General features: G+C 36.3%; 5 protein-coding genes across 9 annotated transcripts; 2 read left to right on the forward strand and 3 right to left on the reverse strand.

The window, feature by feature from the left end:
- The first annotated feature begins 148 nt into the window (after positions 1 to 148).
- Positions 149 to 3,720, forward strand: LOC149730709 (ferroportin-like). The gene has a single exon (XM_089884457.1). It carries the CDS (start codon positions 1,046 to 1,048, stop codon positions 2,705 to 2,707), a length of 1,662 nt encoding a protein of 553 aa, XP_089740583.1. The 5' UTR covers positions 149 to 1,045; the 3' UTR covers positions 2,708 to 3,720.
- LOC149730710 (uncharacterized) lies at positions 3,714 to 6,210 on the reverse strand. 2 transcript variants are annotated; one of them, XM_089884454.1, is made up of 5 exons: positions 5,186 to 6,210; positions 4,942 to 5,107; positions 4,665 to 4,798; positions 4,515 to 4,611; positions 3,714 to 4,261 (listed from the first exon to the last, which is right to left on the reverse strand). In XM_089884454.1, the coding sequence occupies exons 1-5, from the start codon at positions 6,208 to 6,210 to the stop codon at positions 3,962 to 3,964; spliced, it is 1,722 nt and encodes a 573-aa protein (XP_089740580.1). In that variant the 3' UTR covers positions 3,714 to 3,961. The 2 variants fall into 2 exon arrangements, with proteins under 2 accessions (XP_089740580.1, XP_089740579.1); XM_089884453.1 differs by having other exon boundaries at positions 4,942 to 6,210.
- Positions 6,211 to 6,407: 197 nt separating this feature from the next.
- Positions 6,408 to 8,536, forward strand: LOC149730711 (inosine triphosphate pyrophosphatase). The gene is made up of 5 exons (XM_089884470.1): positions 6,408 to 6,656; positions 6,976 to 7,114; positions 7,355 to 7,502; positions 7,756 to 7,832; positions 8,155 to 8,536. Exons 1-5 carry the CDS (start codon positions 6,542 to 6,544, stop codon positions 8,264 to 8,266), a joined length of 591 nt encoding a protein of 196 aa, XP_089740596.1. The 5' UTR covers positions 6,408 to 6,541; the 3' UTR covers positions 8,267 to 8,536.
- Positions 8,454 to 11,870, reverse strand: LOC149730712 (uncharacterized). 2 transcript variants are annotated; one of them, XM_089884452.1, is made up of 5 exons: positions 10,590 to 11,870; positions 10,147 to 10,294; positions 9,719 to 9,920; positions 9,032 to 9,476; positions 8,454 to 8,957 (listed from the first exon to the last, which is right to left on the reverse strand). In XM_089884452.1, the coding sequence occupies exons 1-5, from the start codon at positions 11,362 to 11,364 to the stop codon at positions 8,806 to 8,808; spliced, it is 1,722 nt and encodes a 573-aa protein (XP_089740578.1). In that variant the 5' UTR covers positions 11,365 to 11,870; the 3' UTR covers positions 8,454 to 8,805. The 2 variants fall into 2 exon arrangements, with proteins under 2 accessions (XP_089740578.1, XP_089740577.1); XM_089884451.1 differs by having other exon boundaries at positions 8,454 to 9,476; positions 10,590 to 11,867.
- Positions 11,871 to 14,313: 2,443 nt separating this feature from the next.
- LOC149730713 (retinoic acid receptor RXR-alpha-B-like) lies at positions 14,314 to 20,903 on the reverse strand. 3 transcript variants are annotated; one of them, XM_089884460.1, is made up of 10 exons: positions 20,774 to 20,903; positions 20,195 to 20,537; positions 19,588 to 19,654; positions 18,934 to 19,158; positions 18,567 to 18,707; positions 17,317 to 17,477; positions 16,751 to 16,874; positions 16,234 to 16,458; positions 15,179 to 15,284; positions 14,314 to 15,029 (listed from the first exon to the last, which is right to left on the reverse strand). In XM_089884460.1, the coding sequence occupies exons 2-10, from the start codon at positions 20,471 to 20,473 to the stop codon at positions 14,816 to 14,818; spliced, it is 1,542 nt and encodes a 513-aa protein (XP_089740586.1). In that variant the 5' UTR covers positions 20,474 to 20,537; positions 20,774 to 20,903; the 3' UTR covers positions 14,314 to 14,815. The 3 variants fall into 3 exon arrangements, with proteins under 3 accessions (XP_089740586.1, XP_089740587.1, XP_089740588.1); XM_089884461.1 differs by having other exon boundaries at positions 17,317 to 17,459; positions 20,774 to 20,894; XM_089884462.1 differs by lacking the exons at positions 14,314 to 15,029; positions 15,179 to 15,284 and adding an exon at positions 15,342 to 15,861 and having other exon boundaries at positions 20,774 to 20,900.
- Positions 20,904 to 21,287: the final 384 nt, after the last annotated feature.

The raw sequence follows: 21,287 nt of genomic DNA on the forward strand, positions 1-21,287 counted from the left end.
CGAGCGAGTGATTTTTGCCAGTCAGCGTTCCGACTCCTGAAAGTGCAACCACAGAGAACATCGCATTTTTACGTTAGCGCATTCCAGTAACGTTTTTTCGTATAGCTTGGTTTGTTCCCAAAACAGGGCTATCCTATACTATTTTAACTCGCTTCATAAATTCGCAGTCAAATGCCGACGAAACTAATTTTGATTAATGTATAAACGTGAGGAAGTAGATGCGATTAGTTGTGTTCGTTGTTCACGTGACGATTATTAGAAGCAGTATACATATACTACAGTGTCTTTGCTATCGTTTAACTACTTGGGTGATCTTAGTATATAGTTTTGATTGGGTTTTAAGGTAACTAGAATGTGTTAACTAGGTAGATATTGGTAGCAAAACAGCAATCCTACAACCTGCTGCGATCATCGCGATAAGTTCTAAATGGTATCTTAGATACGGTCACGTAAAAAGGCGTCCACATTACTCGAAAGCCTACTTAGCATTTCTAATAACAACAACAATTTTAAATTACGCAGTGTTTTACAAAACCTTATTTTTGTTTACGATTTCTATATTCCTGTTTAATGTGGTTTATTAATGGCGGGGAATTTCCCACGTAGTAAGGTAAAGGTAAACATTGCAAATCCTTATAGCTGAGCTTTTCGTGTCTTTTACACAATAACTTGGCAGTTAACTGTGCTCAGAATAGGGCTAGGTACTAATGAAGAATCCTTTGGTACATAGCAAGACAGGCTGGTGGAAAGTGTTAGAGCAGAGGTCGGCAACCTACGGCCCGCGCACTGTTTCCGTGTTTGGCAAATTCCCTTACACACGGAAACAGTTATGAACAATATATTGCTTATATTAAAGTTAGAGGTTGATGGTTAAAGGTTGACTGGGGTTTAGTGATTATAGGGTTAGTGGTTAGCAAATAAGGTGAGGGAAGGTTTATTCACTAAAATCAGTATCTTAACTAACATGTAATAACGTGTAATTTGTATTCTTTTTAAGAGGTCATTTGTATTAATAAAATGTTGCTGTAACTAAATAAAAGAAAACATGTTTGAAACATCAACGCTTATTTACATGGGACATTTCATGTCATCATGGGGGGACAGAATGTGGTATTTTGCAATTCCACTGTTTCTTACAGATTTGGATCCAAAGTCCCTGTTTTTGACTGCAGCGTATGGGTTGACACTATCTGCTTCTGTGCTTATGTTTGCTCCATTAGTTGGGGACTGGATTGACAGAACTGGTCGTCTAACTGCAGTGAAAGTGACACTTGTGATTCAAAATATGTCTGTGATCATTAGTGCTTTAATCTTGCTTCTAAATCGGGAGTTTGGGGACATTAACTCAAGCTATTTGATTGTTGTCCAGATAGCTGCTGTTATTCTGGGAGCAATTGGGACCCTTGCAAGTACAGCTACTCAGATTATATTGCAAAAAGATTGGATCGTTGTCATTGCTGCCAAGAAAACGGATTTCCTCACTAATTTAAACGCAACGATGAGGAGAATTGATCTGTTTACAAAGATTTTGTCACCAATTGCCTGTGGACAGATCATGGCTCTGGCCACCTTGACAGGAGGAGCCGTCTTTATTCTGTGTTGGAACACCGCCTCCATGTTTGGTGAATATATTCTTTTGAGGATGGTGTATAAGCGAACTCCAGATCTTGCAATAAAAAGAAGAGAAGAAGAAGATGAAATTGAGATGGAGGAGTTAGGAGGAGGAGTTGAGGAAGAGGAGCAAGATGAAATCAACGAAAACGAGAAGAAAATGGAAAAGAAACAAAAAAAGAAGAAAAAGAGTGTTTTTCAAAAAGTATTTGGTTTCATTTTAGTCATTAAGGATGGTTGGAAACTATATACTGACCAAGTCATTGCTCTTGCGGGGCTGGGTTTTTCATTTTTATATCTTACTGTTCTTGGGTTTGGGTTTGTGACAACTTCATACGCTTACAATCAGTGCTTTAGTGAGTTGCTGGTTGGTATTGTGCTTGGTGCTGCAGGCTTCACTGGCATTCTTGGAACCTTTGTTTTCCCTTTACTAAGCGCAAGGTTTGGTTTAGTTAAATCCGGACTTTTCTCTGGAATATTTCAAGTTCTGACACTCATACCTTGTGTGGCGTCTGTGTTTGTAGCTGGAAGTCCATTCTTTTTGCTTCCAGTAAACAGTGTTAACCAGAATTTAACTGTTGAGCCAACTCTAAGCTCTCTTGTGACACAGAACATGTCTTCTTACACCACCTTACAACCTGCAAGCAATTTTAGTGAAACCACTTTGCTTTCAGCTGTAGACGGAGCTGTTGTATTGGAACCTGAGGTACTTTTCCGGTGTTTGAAAGGAGTTAAACCTCCAGTATCTTTCCTATCAATGTGGTTGCTTACTGCTGGACTTGTGGCTGCAAGAGCTGGGCTGTGGAGTTTTGATTTAGCAATGACTCAACTTATTCAGGAAAATGTTATTGAATCTGAGCGTGGGATCGTAAATGGCGTCCAAACCTCCCTCAACATGCTGATGGATTTGCTTATGTATGTTGCTGTTTTAATCTTGCCCGACCCTGACCAGTTTGGAATTTTAATTATTTTGTCAGCAGTAGCAGTAACTACAGCTTATGTGTTGTATGCTATTTTTGCTATTAAGTCGGGTAAAAGATTTGATCAGCCAAAACATACTAAAGTTAAGCAGACAGATAATGCAATAGAGACATAGTGGATAATGAGACCAATCTTTATAATCATGACAAACTGAAGATAATAAGTTAGTCATTTTTAGGAAGCATCCTGTCATGTCATTGTTAAATTGGTTGCATTACCCAGTATATAAGATGCAGTTCACTACTTGCCTATTGTTTCAAAATATGATTGTTTAGTATTTACTTACATGAGTAGTATTGCCAAATGTTTTAAACTAAGCATTGTGCATTGCATCAGATGTGTGTTGAAGCAAGCAACAATAGCTAATAATTTTACACATCAGTCAACTTGTTCACAGCTCTAATATATTCTATATTCCTTTAGTTTTGCAGTTTCAATGTTTTTATACTTACTTAGGTTTTGACTAATGTCTAATACCAAAAGGAATACAGGTTTTAAATATGTGTCATTGCAATAAATTACTTGATTTTTTTTAATTGTTTTTATTGTAATGAAGTTCAGACAAATATCTTGTCATAGCTCACATAATTGACAACCAGTTTAATTTCATGCATTATCTTGTCTATAATTTGTGTGATATAGACTAATATGAAGAATGCAGTGTTCTGTGTTCATATTACGTTCCATCATTGTGGAAGGTGCTAAATTTATGTTTGTGTTTACTAATTTGTTGGCAATTTTTTTTTCTTGCATTGTTTTTGTTATTAATATTGCTTCAGTGCCAAGTAGTGAATAATTCAAAATGGAAAATTAAGCTTATAGATTATTTTTAATATTGACATAACAGATCTCCTTAAACCTTATAGTTACACAAGCGTATTTTAAATAATAGAGCATTATAAAAACATATAATTAAATTATTGGGATTGCCTTTTATATTGCAGTTATCACGTCATGTCAGTTGATTTTGTTTTAACTATTACACAACGAACTAATTTATTACTTGAGCTTTATATATTATGATCAGTTAGTGTTGTGAACTGACATTACATTTAAGCTATGTAAATTAGTGTGTATTGGAGCCTTTATTGAATTTTCGTCAGAAAAAGATACTCAAAAAATTAAAAATCTTTGTGTATTTGTGAAATTAAAAACAGTAAAATTAGAAATAGCAGAAAAGAAAAATTTAAAATTGTCAGAGTAGATCCACAGTAAATCAAATTACCAAATAAAATAAAGATATTACAACACAGTTGAATTGAAACTTTTACACAATTTCGTTCCAAAAAAATCAGTGTGCAGAAAAGCGAGATTGTTAAATTTTACTTTTTTTTCATAAATGGCATTTGGAAGTGTTCATTATTTTGCTTCAAAACATCCACCCTTTGCTCCATTGTATAAGTTTGGGAAATACTGTTGTTGATATTTTATTAGTCAGTTGTCTTACCCTAGTCGTTTCACTGTTTATTGCTAATATAGCAAATATCAGTGAAATCACAGCAATTGAGACGTATTTTCCTTTTCCATTGTTTGTTTTTGTATTAGAAATATAATCCACTTGTGTGTATTTAACATCTACAAACTGGTTCTTGCTAAGTTGAACCCAATCACAATGCAAAGACTTCATTGATGAACACAGACTGTGTGTTGATTGCAACAAGTCAGCAACCTACATGAGTTCAACTGTTTTGTAAACATTAACCAGCACATTGGACAACAACAAATGCAACTGAATGAAAACAGAGTTGACAGCATTTTTATTACTACACAAAAGTTTTTATTCATGTGGGCTTTTGGCCTATTATTGCTAACTATTTTTTTGCTCATTGGATTATGAAGCTTGGGTAAGAAAGAGGGTAAGTTTTATTCATGCATATCAATTCTGAATAGGTTTGCAAGAAATTTAAAAAGTTTATATTTACCTTTAATTCGAATTCATCTTTTGGATTTTTTTCCAAATACATAGAAGATGAAGGGATAAAAACTTGGGGCTGAGATTTCATCTGAATTCTTACATACCTGGGGACCCATGATTTGTTATGATCAAATAAATATAAAAAAGTTTTAAAAACCTGAGAGCACTGCTTATGCACAGTATATGTTCGGAAGAAGTTTGAATTACAGATCTTAGTTGTTCCAATGTTAATCCTTGAGATAAGTTAGGAAGACTTCCTTCTTTCCATGTGCTTGAATGCCAGTCTTTAATCTGGAGAAAAGGTACTATTAAACTTGCCCTCAAACTTTAACATAATTCATAATATATTGCAGATGCATACATTTATACATTACCGCAGATCACTTTTATGTTGGAAGTACTTGTGTAACATGTAGCTGTTAAACTGAACTTACAGAATCAAGAATTCTTTTCCTTGCTCCAAGTTGATAAACTCCGATGGTGATTAGATCTTCTATTGTAAGATACAACAATTGTTCAAATCTGACATCATGATCATAGAACAATGGGATTAAATGAGACAATTCTAAACCACAAAGAAACAACTCCAACTGCCCAAATCTAAAGATATGATAGTAAGTGAAACGGAGAAACAACTTAACAATTATCAAAAACTGACAAATATTAAATAGGACATACTTTTGAAAGGTTTGGTCTGAAACATTTGCCGAAGGCTTAAGGAAGTAAACCTCATTTTTGCTTTCATCATTTAGCTGCTCAGATTGAGAATCAAATATGTTTTCATAAATGGATGAAGTATTACACAGCTTATTTACATCTATCCCTGCGTCTTCGTTTGAATTTACTTTATCGGGCATTTGTGATGATTTATCTTCATTATTTGTATTATATTCTCTTTTGTCTACACTTTTGTCATTATCCTCTGATTTGCATGGCATGACTTTATTCAGCAGCTCAATCAAATTTTCGGCAAAATGTGAGATTTCGTGAAAAGTACAAATATCTGCACCACTTTCAAGTAACCGTTTAACAATCTCTTGATTGCCTTTAAAAATTGCCCAATCTAATGCTGTCCAGCCTTTGTTATCTTTTGCATTGATTTTATTCTGATCTTGTACAAGCATTTCAACCAGTAACTGAATACATGCATTTATGTTTCCATGTTTTGATGCATACATAAGAGCATTTTGGGATGTTGCACTACAAGCAAAAACATCGCACTTCAAACTGATCAATAATTTAATGATATCATTCAACTCTTGCGATAAGTTCTGACTTTTACAAGCTGCCATTAAAGCAGTGCAACCATCACTCCCTGTTACCGAACGATCGCATCCAAATGCAACCAGGGTTCTAACTATGTTCAGGTTTCCGAAGTAGCAAGCGTATGTCAATGGCAACCATCCAGTGGTTAAAGGTGAATTACATAATTCTGGGCAAACTTTTAAAAAAGAATTTACTTTCTGCACATTTCCAGTAATAATTGCATTTTGAAAATCTTGTAAAAGTAGAATGCTTTGTTGTGTGTCTTCTTTTGTGTCGTCAACAATGCATAACTTACGAGTTTTCTGCTTCTCTGATACAGGCGCCTCATCTAATGTTGTTTCTTTATTATCACTTGATAAAGATTGAAGAGATATTTCAGTATCTCCAAAGTCAAAATCGTCGCTTTCAGAACCACTTTCTCCGGCGGGACAAAACATTTTGTGCAGATTAAGTTATAAATATCTATAAAAAGTTAAAAACAGTTTATTTATTTAACATATGGTAAACAATTTAGGACATAAATAAAAGTACAACCAGTAATGCATGCATTTTCGCTCCTAATGATTAGTAGTAAAAAAGCTTGGTCATTTAAAAAAAACAACATATATTACATTTCACTTTTAGGTTATTTACAAAAACACAACACCCTACCTTGTACGTAACATGCGTTTTGTAATTTTGGCGGGAACATAAAACCACGTGTGTTCTTTAAATGCCGGGCTATTTCGACAACAAAAACAAGACACAGGTAATTCTGCTGTGTGTAATATGGCGTCGCGTAAAACTATTTCATTTGTAACCGGCAACAAGAACAAATTAAAAGAAGTGCAACAATTTCTACATGGAAGTAGCTCCATTAACATTACAAGTGTCCCCCTTGACCGTAAGTTGTATTTTGTTTAATTTTTACTTTGCTTTAGAGTAGACGGATTGACTACGTACATTTGCATGTAAATATTTAAATGGCTCGATAAACTACAGTAAAAATACCAGCCTGTGTCATGTAATTTAATACAAAAAAAAACAACAAAATAAATCAGTACTATGAAAATTCATGAATATTTACAAACACTACTTTTACCGTGAATTTCAAGGGCAGCATTAACAATGCATAGAATATACGGTATATCCAATACCACCTTACAGGATGTAGTAAATTACGTTATAAAATAACCGTCATTACCTTCTACTTAATCCCACAGTGCCAGAATACCAGGGTGAACCTGATGATGTATCAAAGCAGAAATGTGCGGAAGCATCAAAACAACTAAGTGGTCCAGTTCTTATTGAAGATACTTGTCTCTGTTTCAATGCAATGGGCGGGCTACCTGGTCCTTACGTGTGAGTAAATACATAATAAATGTATGTAAATTATGGTCCAATGTCTATGTGGTAATGGGCCAACTTCGACCTAAATCTTGGGTGCCATGGCATGCCCTGCTGTTAGACCTCACATGTGTAGAGTATAGTGACTAGTCGAATAAACTTAAATCCGATAAGCCAAGTTTTAAATTAGTAAAGACGTTTAATATCTTTGTATTCCTGCAGACTAAACCATTTATCATTGATTGTTGCATTTAGAAAATGGTTTTTGGAAAAGTTGGGTCCAGAAGGAATCTATAAGATGTTGGATGGATGGGAAGATAAGAGTGGTTACGCCTTATGTACGTTTGCATACAGTAATGGGTTACAGGGAGATGATGTTTTGTTATTCCGGGGAAAATGTGAGGTAGGTTAAGTATTCAGTTGTGGCACCCACAAAATGATATATTCAATAATTCGTAAGCGGTACAAGGTGTATGAAACAGAACACCCATTTTAAAACGTCTGTTATTGCCCTGCCACGCAAGGACAAACAATTACATTCTTTTATATTATAGAAACTGATGAGTTTTTACTCTCGCTCTTTTAATTAAGTTTTTCTGTATTCTTTGATACACTTGACAAGTTTTATGTCATTATATATTCTTTTTTTTCTGCAGGGCACAATAGTTCCCCCACGTGGTCCAAGGACCTTTGGTTGGGATCCTTGCTTTCAACCAAATGGATTTAATGAAACGTAAGTTTTACATTTGCATTTTAAACTTTTTACAAATTAAATTGAAATTATCTTGATGTATATAGTTACTAATTGGTTAATGTATTGTGGCATCCTGATAAATCTGATAAGTTTGCCACAAGAAATTACAAGTCTGGCACTACGACAACAATCCTAATGCATATATGTTGTGTAAATAGGTTATTGGTGTTTTCTATATATTATTTAGATCTTTTGACATTTTTAAGGGAAATACATTTTAAATATTGAGGGTTAGTGGCCATATGTATTTTTAACTTTACAATACACCAAGTTAATATTAAATTAATTTATTTATTCCCAGCTACGCTGAGATGTCTTCTGAGCTTAAGAATTCAATCTCTCACAGAGGAAAAGCACTTGAAGCTCTATCTAAATATTTCAAAGAGAAAAACTGCGACGGACATTTGGTTTGACTTGTTCTTTTTTATATCACTAGGATTTTGTATTCTATTGCTGCCAGGCATAATACATTTCCAATAACTGATCTGACAAAAAAAAATCATGTGGACTTGGGATTTTGTTAAAAAGCAACATTTCTTCTTCGAATGTCTTTTTCAGGATTGTAGTTCATACTGCACTTTGTGAAAGTTAACAAACATGTGCAATATGGAATATATTTCATTCTGCACATTCAAGTTTATAATAACGAAAGGTTGTGTATTAATAAATATACGGAACAGTGATCATTAGTACATTAGTCACAGTTGTTAATGTACTATGTCATTACAACAAAATGATACAACAACAGTACTTAGTAATTATTGCTACGATTAAAAAGAGAAATATGAAATGCTGGGCTTCAATAAAGTGTTCTCATATAAATAAATGAATTGGTTTGTTGCACATTGTGTTTACGTGACATCATCAACTGAAGTCACATTCTGGTTCCCAAAATAATTCAATTTCCAAACCTTCGTATCCGAGATCTTTAGCGAGCTTTTGTAAAGATTCTTCAAACGCGCACCTCGGGTTTCTCGAAATAGGGAATTTCGCTTGCATACTCACCAGCTGAGGGTCTACAGTTGTGTCGCTGGCCCGCGGAACTAGGGCCGAGAAAGAAATAAGTTCGTTGCAACTTGCTGGATTGTTTCTTATCATTGCTGCCTTAAAAACACGGATTGTTGTTTTCCACAAAAACGCCGGTTCGAGAATCACAAGTCTGCGTAAATATGTCAAACCTTTATCAAATAGGTTTATGACGTCATCAGCATCTGCGTCTGTGATGCCACAATGGTGAATTGTGACGTCTTCAATGAAGTGTTTTCCGGTCGATAAAACGTCCATCAAACGATCACGTGTTTGTTGCCTTGCCAACCCGGTTTCATGCCTAAACCTCATTGTGCGTAAGCAGCAACGTCGTGTTACGTCATCATGGTCCTTTGTGACGTCATCATTACGTTTCCCGTAATAAGCGTTGAGCCACAATAGTACATCGGTTGTAACGCTGTCGTTGGAGAACTCAAGGGAACGAAGCGACGGCGGGATGCGGATAAATTCTTTAGCGCCACGGGTAACACCGCTGATCGATCCATCTGCTAGGTGGAAGCACATTCGGATTCCAGAAAATTCCAAGGTCCGCAGTTTTGGCCAACAAGAAAATATTTCGTTCCACAGTGTTAGGGTCTAAATATAAAATGTTTTATTTCCATGTATCTATTCCCATTCTAATATTTATAAGCCCATATTAGCTTCCTGGGCCTGTCACTTACTACTGCTAATTACCCCAATCATTTCAATTTTCAATTTACGCAACCCGGCAAGCGGCAACAGTATATAACGCGTACTGCTCGTTTGGCAATTTGTATACAACATCTGACCCTTTATACGTACAGTTGCGTTTATATGTGAAAGAAATTAGAACTCACATCGGTTGAGGTGTATGTAGCTGGGTGATAGTCACATGTAGCGAGGGCGAATTGTTCAACTCCTGTGACGTCGCACAGAGCATCACGTGCCTGTAACAAGCATTGGGGATCGACGTGGCGAAAATTAAGTTCCCGGATTTCGGAAGGATTCGGCAAACTTCGGATTATTCTTCCAGCAGTGTGAGGAGATACGTCTTCAAATCTGCCAGAGAAATATAGGATTTGTTTTTTCTTATCAGCTTTTACTGTAAAGTTGAAATGAAACCAGTTGAATCCGGTTATATATCGTTGGTACACCGCTGCCGATGTATAGTTAGTATATATAGTACAATCGTATCTGGTTGTGAATAATATACTATCTAGGTTTCACATTTGACGTGCTATGTCTTTTTTTACACTTCAATAAATAGAACGCAATCGTAAATTACCTCAACGACGATAGATCAATATTTAGTCCTTCTATCCTAGATTTCTGCAACACACTCAGGAGAACGTCCGAGAACCAATCGTGTATTGAACCGATGACAGCAACTTCAAGTTTTATCGTTGGAACCGATTTAGGAGCGCCCAATGGACCTGGGAATTTAGAAACCTGAATATTATATACCATAACTTATACGAAAAAATGGATTACATACATTTGTTAAAGTGAAGAAAAAAATTACAAAAGGTTGTCCACTTAAAATGAACGAAATTTGCGGTTAAAGATGTTTAATACGAATGCAATAACCAAGTTGTTCCCGTCTTCTGTAGGAATGAATGCTTATTGTTTATCCCTTCGAGGAGAGACAACTTTATAATTGCGTGGTCGGATTTTCGGACTTAATTGAATGTTACAAAAAGGTATTGTAATATACTTGTATATACATACCGACAGTCTGTTCGGGGACCAAGTATTCAGACGGTTCGGGATATTTCGTTCTCTCTAGCGCAAGCTTGAGGGCGGTCAATGCAGCCCTTGTACAATGGACGTTGGTATCTCTTGCTCTTAGATCCAATACCATCGGGGTCTTGTTTTTCTTCTCTCTTTCTGCCTTCTCGCATACCTGCCTGCGTAGATCCTTAACCGAAGCGCAAAGGTGAAACTGGTCAGCTTTTTGTTGGAAGGTCGTGACGTCAGGCCCAGACGTAATGGGGAAGGAGCTTTGGCAAATGTCATGGCACATCAGAAACCCGTCCACAGCGTACATGACTAGCCATTGGCGCATGCGCAGTGATAACCCGATGGGATATCCATTTTCGACGAGCACACCCGGTGAAAACACAGTGTCACCCCAGGTTGCCATGACAACTTGCACACACTGCCTTGAGAGCGCTGTCGCGCGGAAACGTCTTTCGTGCATTGAAGTCTCAGATTTGAAGAACTGACACTCAGGTGCATGATGTGTTTCATCCCAGAACCTCCTCTTGCATGACGTGACGCTGCAGTCTTTGTCCGAGAGACAAGTATGGCCACGGTCGAGCGCAAGTATAAATGCACGTAGTATACTTAGCTTTATTAATTTCGGAAGTTGATAGTTTACGATGAAGTCCTGCAGCAATTGATGAGCGTTGCTTACGTCATCTTCTAACACAAGACGAGCAAACATAGCTCGTCCCAGCGACTGCCGGCTGATGTCAGTGAGGGACAGTAAAACATACGCCATTCTAATATCTGCAAATGTGACGTGATTTAATGAACTTATGTGACTCAATGATGCCCCCGGCTAAAAGTGCGCCAAGAGTTTAGAAACAGCAACGATTCAACTCACAGGCAATATGCAAACTACTGTCTGTAATATGATATATAGTTCAAAAAAACATAATTTCCGTTCTCTCGTGGTGTTTTGTCTGTGTTTACACGTTCTAACTAAAACAACAAGCATATCTGTATATAGCTACTGCCTACTGTGAAACGACCCCACTTAAGCAATAATATTGTGTGTATGCAGTAAAGAGAACTTTTTTTCAGCCTTCATTCGTAACGCTAAATCGTCTGTCCTGTCTTGAACCAGCATATGTATCTTACATACAGTTTACTGCTAGCTAAATACTAAATAAACCTTATTAAAAGTTGTTTTCTACTTTCCTAACATTTATATTTTCTCGTTTATTTAACAAACGAGCCATTCCCACTACAGTACTCACAAGTGACTACCAACAAACAGACTGCTTTACACTGGCAGCCGCTTGAATACGAGACGCCGGATAATACCGACTGCGCGTCATGAATAAACAGCGACTTTTTTCTCTTTATTATCCTAGCGCGTCGCACCTGACGTCACAAAACCGACCGCGAACGATCTTTCCATTTAACCTCATTTAGAAAATCTCTTACGTTTTAAATTATTTTAAGTCGATTTTAAACCGAGCTGCATAAACAAGATGTTAGCAATGACGTTATTTGAGGGTTAATATTTTATGGAATTAGAACTGTTTTGCACAAAACAAAATGCCTGTGTTCAATAAACCAAACTTTTTGTTATTGCTTATTCAAGGAACTTTACAACTGCAAATAGGTTGCATTTGCTCGACATTGCATCACAACAAACACATCATATTTCTTATCACACTGCGGCGGTGGTTAGATAGACACGTAGCTAGCGAAATATTTATCATATACGTAGCAAGCGAAATATTTATCATATACTGTATCAACGTTCCGCCTGCTGTACGACAACGATTTATCTGGGTAGCGCAGTATTAACATAATTCTTTTGCTAAAACAGTTCAATTTATCCTTAAAAACCTTTCTTATTTTGCCAATCTTGGCAATTTTCTCACCGTCTTATAGAAGAGACGAAATATCGTGCGAAATAGCAGTTTCTGTGTGGTATCCAGTTTTTCATTAATTATTGCACGAACCTAACTCACACCTACCGATCTACTACTTGTAACACATCTCTGACTCGCGCGTTCCTCTGTGCCATCTATGATAAGTTTCCCTGCTGTGTCGTATCTGTTATGGCATCTCAAGACGCGACAACTCTAATTAACCATATGTTAGTTCGGTGTTATGTCAGCTGTTATACGAAGCAAACCCTTACTCGCTGAAATGTCAATAAGCTGTCATGGCTCACACAACAGCGTTACTTTATTGCGCAAAGCAGTTGCACAAACAAACACATATTTGTGTCACGTCGAACTTCCTTTAGTAAACTTGGAAGTGAGAACAACTATCTTGCGCAAAAACAATCCCATACTCACTGTTTATCTATAATCATGTTAACTACATAAAGCACACAGACTTTCATTCGATGGTATTATCTGAAATAATTATATATACAACATATGGTTGTACATAACTATAGCGTGTTTTAATGATTGTTGTCTCTTTTTTTAAAGCCATTATTTCTTTGAACCTAAAATGGTATTGAATGAATTAACATAGACGGAAAGTCGCAATTAAACAATATCTCTAAAAGAGAGAGGCTTATGCTTATATCTATGAAAACGGCGAGGTTTCTTATACGGACGTAATTTAGGCCAATTCTAGATTAGCATGCGGCTTTATCTTTAACCAATTACTTAATAAAACCATTGACCAGAATTGACGCGAGTACAATACGATTTATTATGCGGCCGTCTAGTTTATGGTGACAGTTATATTGAACATAATGTGGGACATCTTATTGCGCAGTGTTATCTTATAAAATAAATGTTGTTGTGTTGTTTGTGGTCTTGTGATTACTTACGTTTATCTCGCATGCCAACTGTCGAATACCGTTTGACAACACTTTAGAAATCTTGATGGTTTGAAAACCCTAATTATAAAGTTCGTGAGCGTGACGAGCTGTGAAATTCCTTGTGCACTATACGCAAACAAACTGATTATAGGCACAAAGGAACCATTCATAATAATTACTGTAGTCTTGCGCGTAACAAAGAATCAATTATTGTTTTGTAAATAAGGCGCTGATAAGAAGTTACCTGTTGTTGAAGTTGATTTGTTTTCTTGTTGTTTGCTGTTCAATATGGACATTTATCACCACTGTAATAGACAATAATATAAGGTTTGTCCAAACGGCAATATCTAGTTACCGCATGTGTCCCATCGGTCACTCGCTTGTGTGCAATATGTATATATATACGTATGTTGCGTGTGCATTAATACAGCAGTGTAGCTATATTCAATGTCTGATTAACATTTCTTTTCGTTAGTCGGTTAGTAAACCGTAGTCATATAGATGTGTCAATATATATAAATGTGAGACATGAGTCAAAGCTGACAGTCAGCGCTTTATAACCGCACTAACTAACTATATGAGGTAGTCATATGTCCATACAGGGTTGGTACGAAGTATAACTGTATGTGATGTGAAGCTTACATGTTGCTCATACCGCGTCTTCCACTGCCAAAACTAGTTAAAACCGATTTACGGTTTTTGCTGTTCATACTCGAAGCTTAGTTCTACAAGCGCATCGTTTGGTGCATGCATGGCCTACTTAATACACAGTATGTTGTTCATCATGTATGTGCAACCACTTTTGATCGAACAACTTGTTTTTGATGGACAAGTAAATATGACCGCGAAACTGAACGCGAACTTCGGACTTCTGTGAATTGATTGATGAAGAAAATAAGCAGAAACCCATTGTTACAAAACACCACATCGTAACATCTGTCAAATTTTTTATTGTGACGTAATAATAAAACCGTTCAATCGTTGAAAATAATATCCGACGTATGTTGGCCGGTAGAGGTCGCCACGGAGATGGAAATAAATACGAACGCGTATATTGCAGAAGCTCTGTACAACCGAAGCAAAAGTTTCAAACCCAAATTAAAAAGGATGGAAAGGTTGTTTATTTTCGTTTTACAGAAAATCTCTTTACTGGGTCAAGGGTTAAACATGTGATGACGTAAGCAGGCACTTAAGAATAAAACTCTCCACACGCATGATTGCACCCGAAGCAGCTGTGACGTAACAAACGTCTGATGACGTAGTAATACACGAAACTTTATGAAATTGAACTTTCATAACCTGTGACGTCTCCCGTGCTTATGACGACACAATCTATGCCAGAAAGTCGCATTGTTCCATATTTACATCGACCACGAGCTTTTTCCCTGCGTCGACCGTGACGTCACAATTGATGACATCATCAGTGGTGACATCACAGGTTGGCGACGCCAGCGAGGTTAATGTCATTGTTCTGTGTGGCTTGTGTGGATGGGGAGCTTGTAGCTTCCGTGTCATGGGGAGCCAGCTTATCCATGAGGAACTGATCAATTGGAGTGTTGCCGATCAACTTGAAAAAGAAAAGATGCTCAAGACACTTGAGGCCGATAGAGCGCAGGGCTGGGAGTCGAAGAAGAAGCTTTGCAAATCTAAAAAAGTCCATGTTATAACTCGACAGTGAGCATAAGGTGTGTCTGGTGTATAAGAAGGCAGAAATTTTATAACTTGACCATAACCATGCTACATGTACTTTGCGTATAATATATGTTAACACCAGACACATAACAGACATTCTAACCTTCCAGCTTGGTCAGGATATTTAGATTTGCAATAAACCTCCAGCGATGCATAAACCTTTTCTCTTAATGTTTCAATGTAAGCTGGATCTGTCAAGTCTTTTGCATCTGTAACATGAGATAATACTTCATTATATTCTGTTACTTTTGCTACCAGGCATAATGTAAATAACTTCCCAATGGCTCATCTGGTATAAAAAAAAATCATAGAGTATTTCGGCATTTCGTCTGCCAACCCGCAAGAGTCATTAACGTAAATGAGTTTCTTCTTGCAAGAGTTCGCAGACGAAACATCGAAACACAGTAACACACTGCTTATTTATACGAGATGAGTCGTTGAAAGATTTTCTTCATTATATCATTCAACATCTAAATGTATTTAAGTGATGTCCACGCAACTATATGATGGTTACAAAAACTCCCAGACAAGTTACAAATCAGTAATAAAATTAAATCCTTAAAATGCAAATACCTTCTAATATGAATCAATGATAATACACAAGTTATATAGTCAAGACTGCAGCACAAACATGCCAAAGATTTTAATCTTTCGGTTACAAATTAATGGTATTTGCCAAAGACAATAATTACACACATTTAAAATACTTTCAAAACAACCGAATTAATAAGCATTCATGAATGTTTGGTATGTAGACAACTAATAGGAGGAAGACAAGAATTTTCTCTGAAATACAAACGAACTCGTGTCAACTTTAGGTTCAGTCCAGTTTAAGTTTCATAAACAGCAATCTGATGTCACGTTTTACTTGACACATCTTAATTACTAATCCTCTACACACATGTATGTCATTACAAGTAAAGCAGCATTAGCAATCACACTTTCATACATGTAAGTTTTAAGATGCACCTACACCTAGTTTATATGTGCTAACCTTTTTTCAAAATGCTAAAAATAGTACATCTCTGTAGGCACATCTATAAAAAGCTCACAGTCCAAAATTGCAAAAACACTCATTATAATAAGACATATTTTGTATGAAATACACTTAATCCCTTCTTATACAAAAGCTCACAGTTGTACTCAACACATATTTACCTGGGTTAAACAGAACAATCGCTCTAAGACATCCAAGCTCCGTTCTATCCATTGACATGTCTCTCATCTTAGCAATTAATTCCGTCAAAACTCGATCAAATATTGCTCCCACCCCCGCAGAGTGAGCACTCTGCCGATAAACTCGGAGTCCGGAAGCAAGGATGATGCCATCAGGGATCTCGATGCTCCGATGACTGAATGAAGCGATCAGAAGTTCATTCCATCCTGTAGTTAAAGTTTATGGGAAAATAAATGTTATTGTATAATAACTAATGCAACATTATTTATATAAGCAGTGTGGAATATTAACTTCGGGTAATGATGCAACTCTGGACTAAATCCTAGGTCCCATGACGTGCCTCGCCATAGGATATCCTTACCCAAATAGAATAAAGGGCTTCATACTGTCTTGTTTGTTTACTATTTTTGTAAAACAATTCAATCCAACAGTGGTGAAAACTTAATAAAGAGCATAAACTGACCAGTTTAACAAGATAAAAAGTAAAAACCCACAGACCTGCTCTCAGTAGCGTGACCTGGTCATCCAATGGCAATGTACCAAACATAGGCACTCGCTTGGCCCACTCTACCAATGTAAACAGTTGATGATCAGCGGCTTTGCACACGCTTGTGTCTATCGGCTGTGGATACAATGTATGGAATCTACTTTGGGGGTTGTTGAATGATTTATGAACACATTTACATGTTTAGTGTTCTTTGCATTTTTAATCCCATGACAATGTGTTACATTATTTATTAACAATAATCTTGTATGACATCATACAAGAATAATTGATTGCAGCAGCAAATCTCACTCTAAAGCCACTTTAAAGTAGTGGAGTCTGTAATATGATATCTGCCATTCATAGATAGACAGAAAAATGCAAGTGATAGTTAACCCACAATCCTGTGAAACAAATTGCGTCTCATTGGATATAATGTATATTTGAAATGCAGAGTAGAAATCTCAAAATAGGCCTACCCTACAACAGTACAACCCCAAGTTTGGTGCCAAACATTTTATCCTAAAAGATTCTTTGTAATGCAAAACAAACTTCTGTAGAAGATAAAACAACCCACTACCTCCTGCATGTTTATTAGTTCCTCCATTTTTGGATCTGATGCCAATTCTGCTTGAAGTATTTTATCTACAGGCATGTCATCATGTCCTCCATCACCATGACACTCATCTTGCTCACGATTCTTCTGTCGTTCCTCCTGGACAGCTGGGGAAGAGGAAACCGCTTCGTGAACGGGAATTTAGTCACAAAAATTTATCATCCAACTTAACAGGCGTGTCACGGGGTAATGAGCCAAATATGGCATAAATCCCAAAGGACCTCACCCAGATACAATAGAAAACAGACAAGGTAACTTTGACATTGGGGTAGCTTTGGTTGTTTTGACTGGGATGAGAGCCTTAATTAATACAGAGAATACTTTTGCTGAAAGGTTGGATAATATCTTTGGCCAAATACCAAGACCCTTCCGTATCTTGCTATAGGACATCACCCATACAGAATTGGCTTATGGGATTTCATGATACACGAGCTACTGATAATATCAATGATACATCAGGATGATCAGATATAACAATATCCACATTCAAACAGAATTAAGAATAGTCAACTCTCAACTTACAACCTTTTACTTTTAAAAACATGAGACGTACACAATATACCTTTATTAAAAAAAAACTTATATCTGATGTGCAAGTTATTTCTTAAAACTAATGTTAGCTTCACTTGTGGTGAATAGACATCACATTAAATAAAGCTAAAGCCATTGGTACAGTGTATAACATGGGACTTGTGCTAATTCTATTGGTTTCCCACTTATTATTATAATGATGATTTAATGTTCAAGCTATGTGATAATATACCGGGAAAATATTAAGTTCATCCAGGCACAAAGGTCAATAGGGAAGTGATTAATGAACAATATCGCTATTCAAATATTCTCCTTGTATATTTGTCTGTATTAAAAAGTACATTGTCTGCCTATCGCATACAATGGAATAGGTTTAAACCCTTTAGACCAATGGCAATGGCAAACAAATCTAAAACTATTAGGGGAATGAAAAAAAACATTTTATTAACATAATTTTGTGTTGTGCTAATAATTTGATTATTCACCATTACTAAAAACATTTGTAATTTCCTAACCCACAATATAAAGTATTGCATTACTTTTTAATTATAAAAATCATGTTGGTTCCTTGTGTTTAAACTTACCATGAACCGCAACAAACTCATTGACCTTACCAACCGGCATTATGACACAACAGTATGTAGATGACAGTTTACTATTATGACATCATAATACCAACTCACCTTCTTTTTTCATGCCCATCGTTATACACTTCTGGTATCTACAATACTGACAGCGGTTTCTTTGCCGCTTATCAATAATACAATCCTTGTCATCTCTACAAGTGTACGTCAAATACTTTCGAACAGTTCTTTTAAAAAATCCTTAAAAAAATGTTTGATTGTAGTTTTTAAAATACACATTTAATAAAATGCAGCTGCATTTCTATTGTAAAGCAAAATATGTTTGATATTATTTTGTATGCCAATCCATTACTTAAATATTGATACCAACAATACTGTTTGACTGCTGTGAACTTCATAATATACGTGGAGTGGATGTCTTAAGTCTCAACACGTGCATTTATACATAATGAACAAGCATTCATACCTTTGCACCCTTCACAGCTATATACTCCATAATGCTTCCCAGATGCGCGATCTCCACACACTGCACAGATATGTTTTGACAATGGAACTCCACTACTGGACACAGAAAACATATTTGTTCCCATGTTTTCTGTTGATGAAAGTTGTGGGTACTGGAGTGGAACCATAGACCCTTGACCCATTTCTTGTTTGACAGTTATGTTTCCAAAAGACATTGGGTTCCCACCTACAAAGTAGAATGTAAGCAAAATGATTGTTTTGCCATATGTTTCCAGTGTGATGGCAGTAATAGCAAGAAACTTGGGTGTAATTCTAAACCAATTGGTTTGGTAAACTTATTTTGTACTGAGAGTTGTAGAATCTCAGCACATAGTAATGCAGTAGTATACATGTTTACTACACAGGGTCCTTGCTCTTTTATTGCTTAAACATAAATATTTGTAATGCGTCAACATTTATTGACTTAGGAAACTAGTGGCTTATTTTTTTAAACCTACATGACACAGATTGAATTAAAGGTTTTATAATAACATGATGACAACTGTTTACAAATGTTACGAGGACGTTAGTTGCAACATTCTTCTTGGTATTGTTTACTACAGTGAGTGAAATTTCCACGAAACATTGTTACTTTACACAGCGATATATTGCTTACCAGCTTGACTTCCTGAACTGCTGTCTGGAATCTGTTGGGGTGAAATAGAACCATTGATTCCACCTACCTGTTATTTATAAACATTCGAGATTATAAAAACACAATTTAATCTATTTATATATAATTGTGTGGGACTTGTGCACTTTTCACCTTAAATAAGGATAAGGTATTAACCTGGTTTACTTGTTACGCCTACAGGTTTTTCAACAGGATGTAGCTGGTTTAAAGCATTGTTAGAATCCAGAACTTCCCAATTATGACCTTAACATTACAAGCATACTTTTGCTCATAACATTGTGTAATAAACAATTTACTTAAATATTCCCCATTAACATTGATGATATTTAGTACATTTTGATTTAATTTACTGCCAAGAGCGCAGTTGTACGTTCAGTCAAACAATCTTTGTTTTAACGGTAGAGTAATTTTTGTTTTGACAGGTGTTATTATTAAAAAAACAGGGAAACAATACTCTCCCATTTTCTGTTTTGCTCAAGAACACATACGCCCACAATGGTAGCAGCTATGAGCCTTGAACCTGTAACCTCTTGATAAGAGGCATGCAAGGTAACCACTATGCCAATTAGAAACTTAAGAACATACATACCGGCAATCTATCTGCTGAAAATCGGGACGCCATGGCTGGATTTGATGTTGGAACAGTAGGGGCCTCAGAACCGGGGACCATTAACCCATGGGGTAACTGGATCATTCCTCCTTGTGAGTTCATGACGAATTGGGGGTGGTGGGGCATTGGGGGCATCCCCCTGAACCCCATAATAGATAAAGCAGGAGGTTGTAAGACACGTTGGTTACTCTGGGTAAACATTGCCGGTGCGCTGGATTGGGAAGATGACAAACCATTCCCCGTAGTTGGCAATGACATTCTGATTTATTTTTACAAATATTGCCTACTACCCTATTTCATGTACATGATTTGATGAATGAATCTGAAGTAAAAATACAGTTAAAGAAACCGTAGCTTAGAACTAATATAATAAGGCATCTAATGAAAAGTTTGCAAATTTAAGTTGCCTTTCATTGTTTAATAATATTTATTTATTGTTTAGTATGAATGTAAACTTCATTTTAACTCATATTTACTTAAAGTATTTAAGTGGGAAAACGACAATGACAGCACAGGACAGGACCATGCAGTAAAACGACCTACAAACATTATCAATACCTGTACAGTTTCCAATATATATATAAAACTTCTGCGTATTCCACCTGAGCCAACGCTATATCACCCCACAAATCGTAAGTTTAATTTATTAAATTAATTTCTGACTTACTGAAGATGACTTGATGTAAACAAAGTATGTAATATGTACGATATTGGTTACCCGATTGGTCTCGAATTGGCGCTCATGTATGGTCTCATTTACACCGTGTTTGGTCTCATGCTATGGTAGTATTGCTTGCCAGCCTTAAAAAAACACATCGCACTGCACTTATTTAGAAATTTTAAAACGCAGAATAGAAGCATACTAGGAGAAAATTGTTTTAGGGAGTTTTTAAAAAAAAACAAAATAAATATGCTATGTTCATATTTACCACTCACAAAACTGTACCAATAAATATGTTGGTAACTCAAAATTAGAGATATCCTGAGTTCATACGAACTCAGACCTAAATACAAAGATGGCTGCATCGCCCTTCGATATTTGCGTTTCGTCGTATCGTGTCTGAAACAAAGT

Source organism: Ciona robusta, chromosome 9, assembly GCF_009617815.1.
Source record: "Ciona robusta chromosome 9, ASM961781v2".
NCBI classification, from domain to species: domain Eukaryota; kingdom Metazoa; phylum Chordata; class Ascidiacea; order Phlebobranchia; family Cionidae; genus Ciona; species Ciona robusta.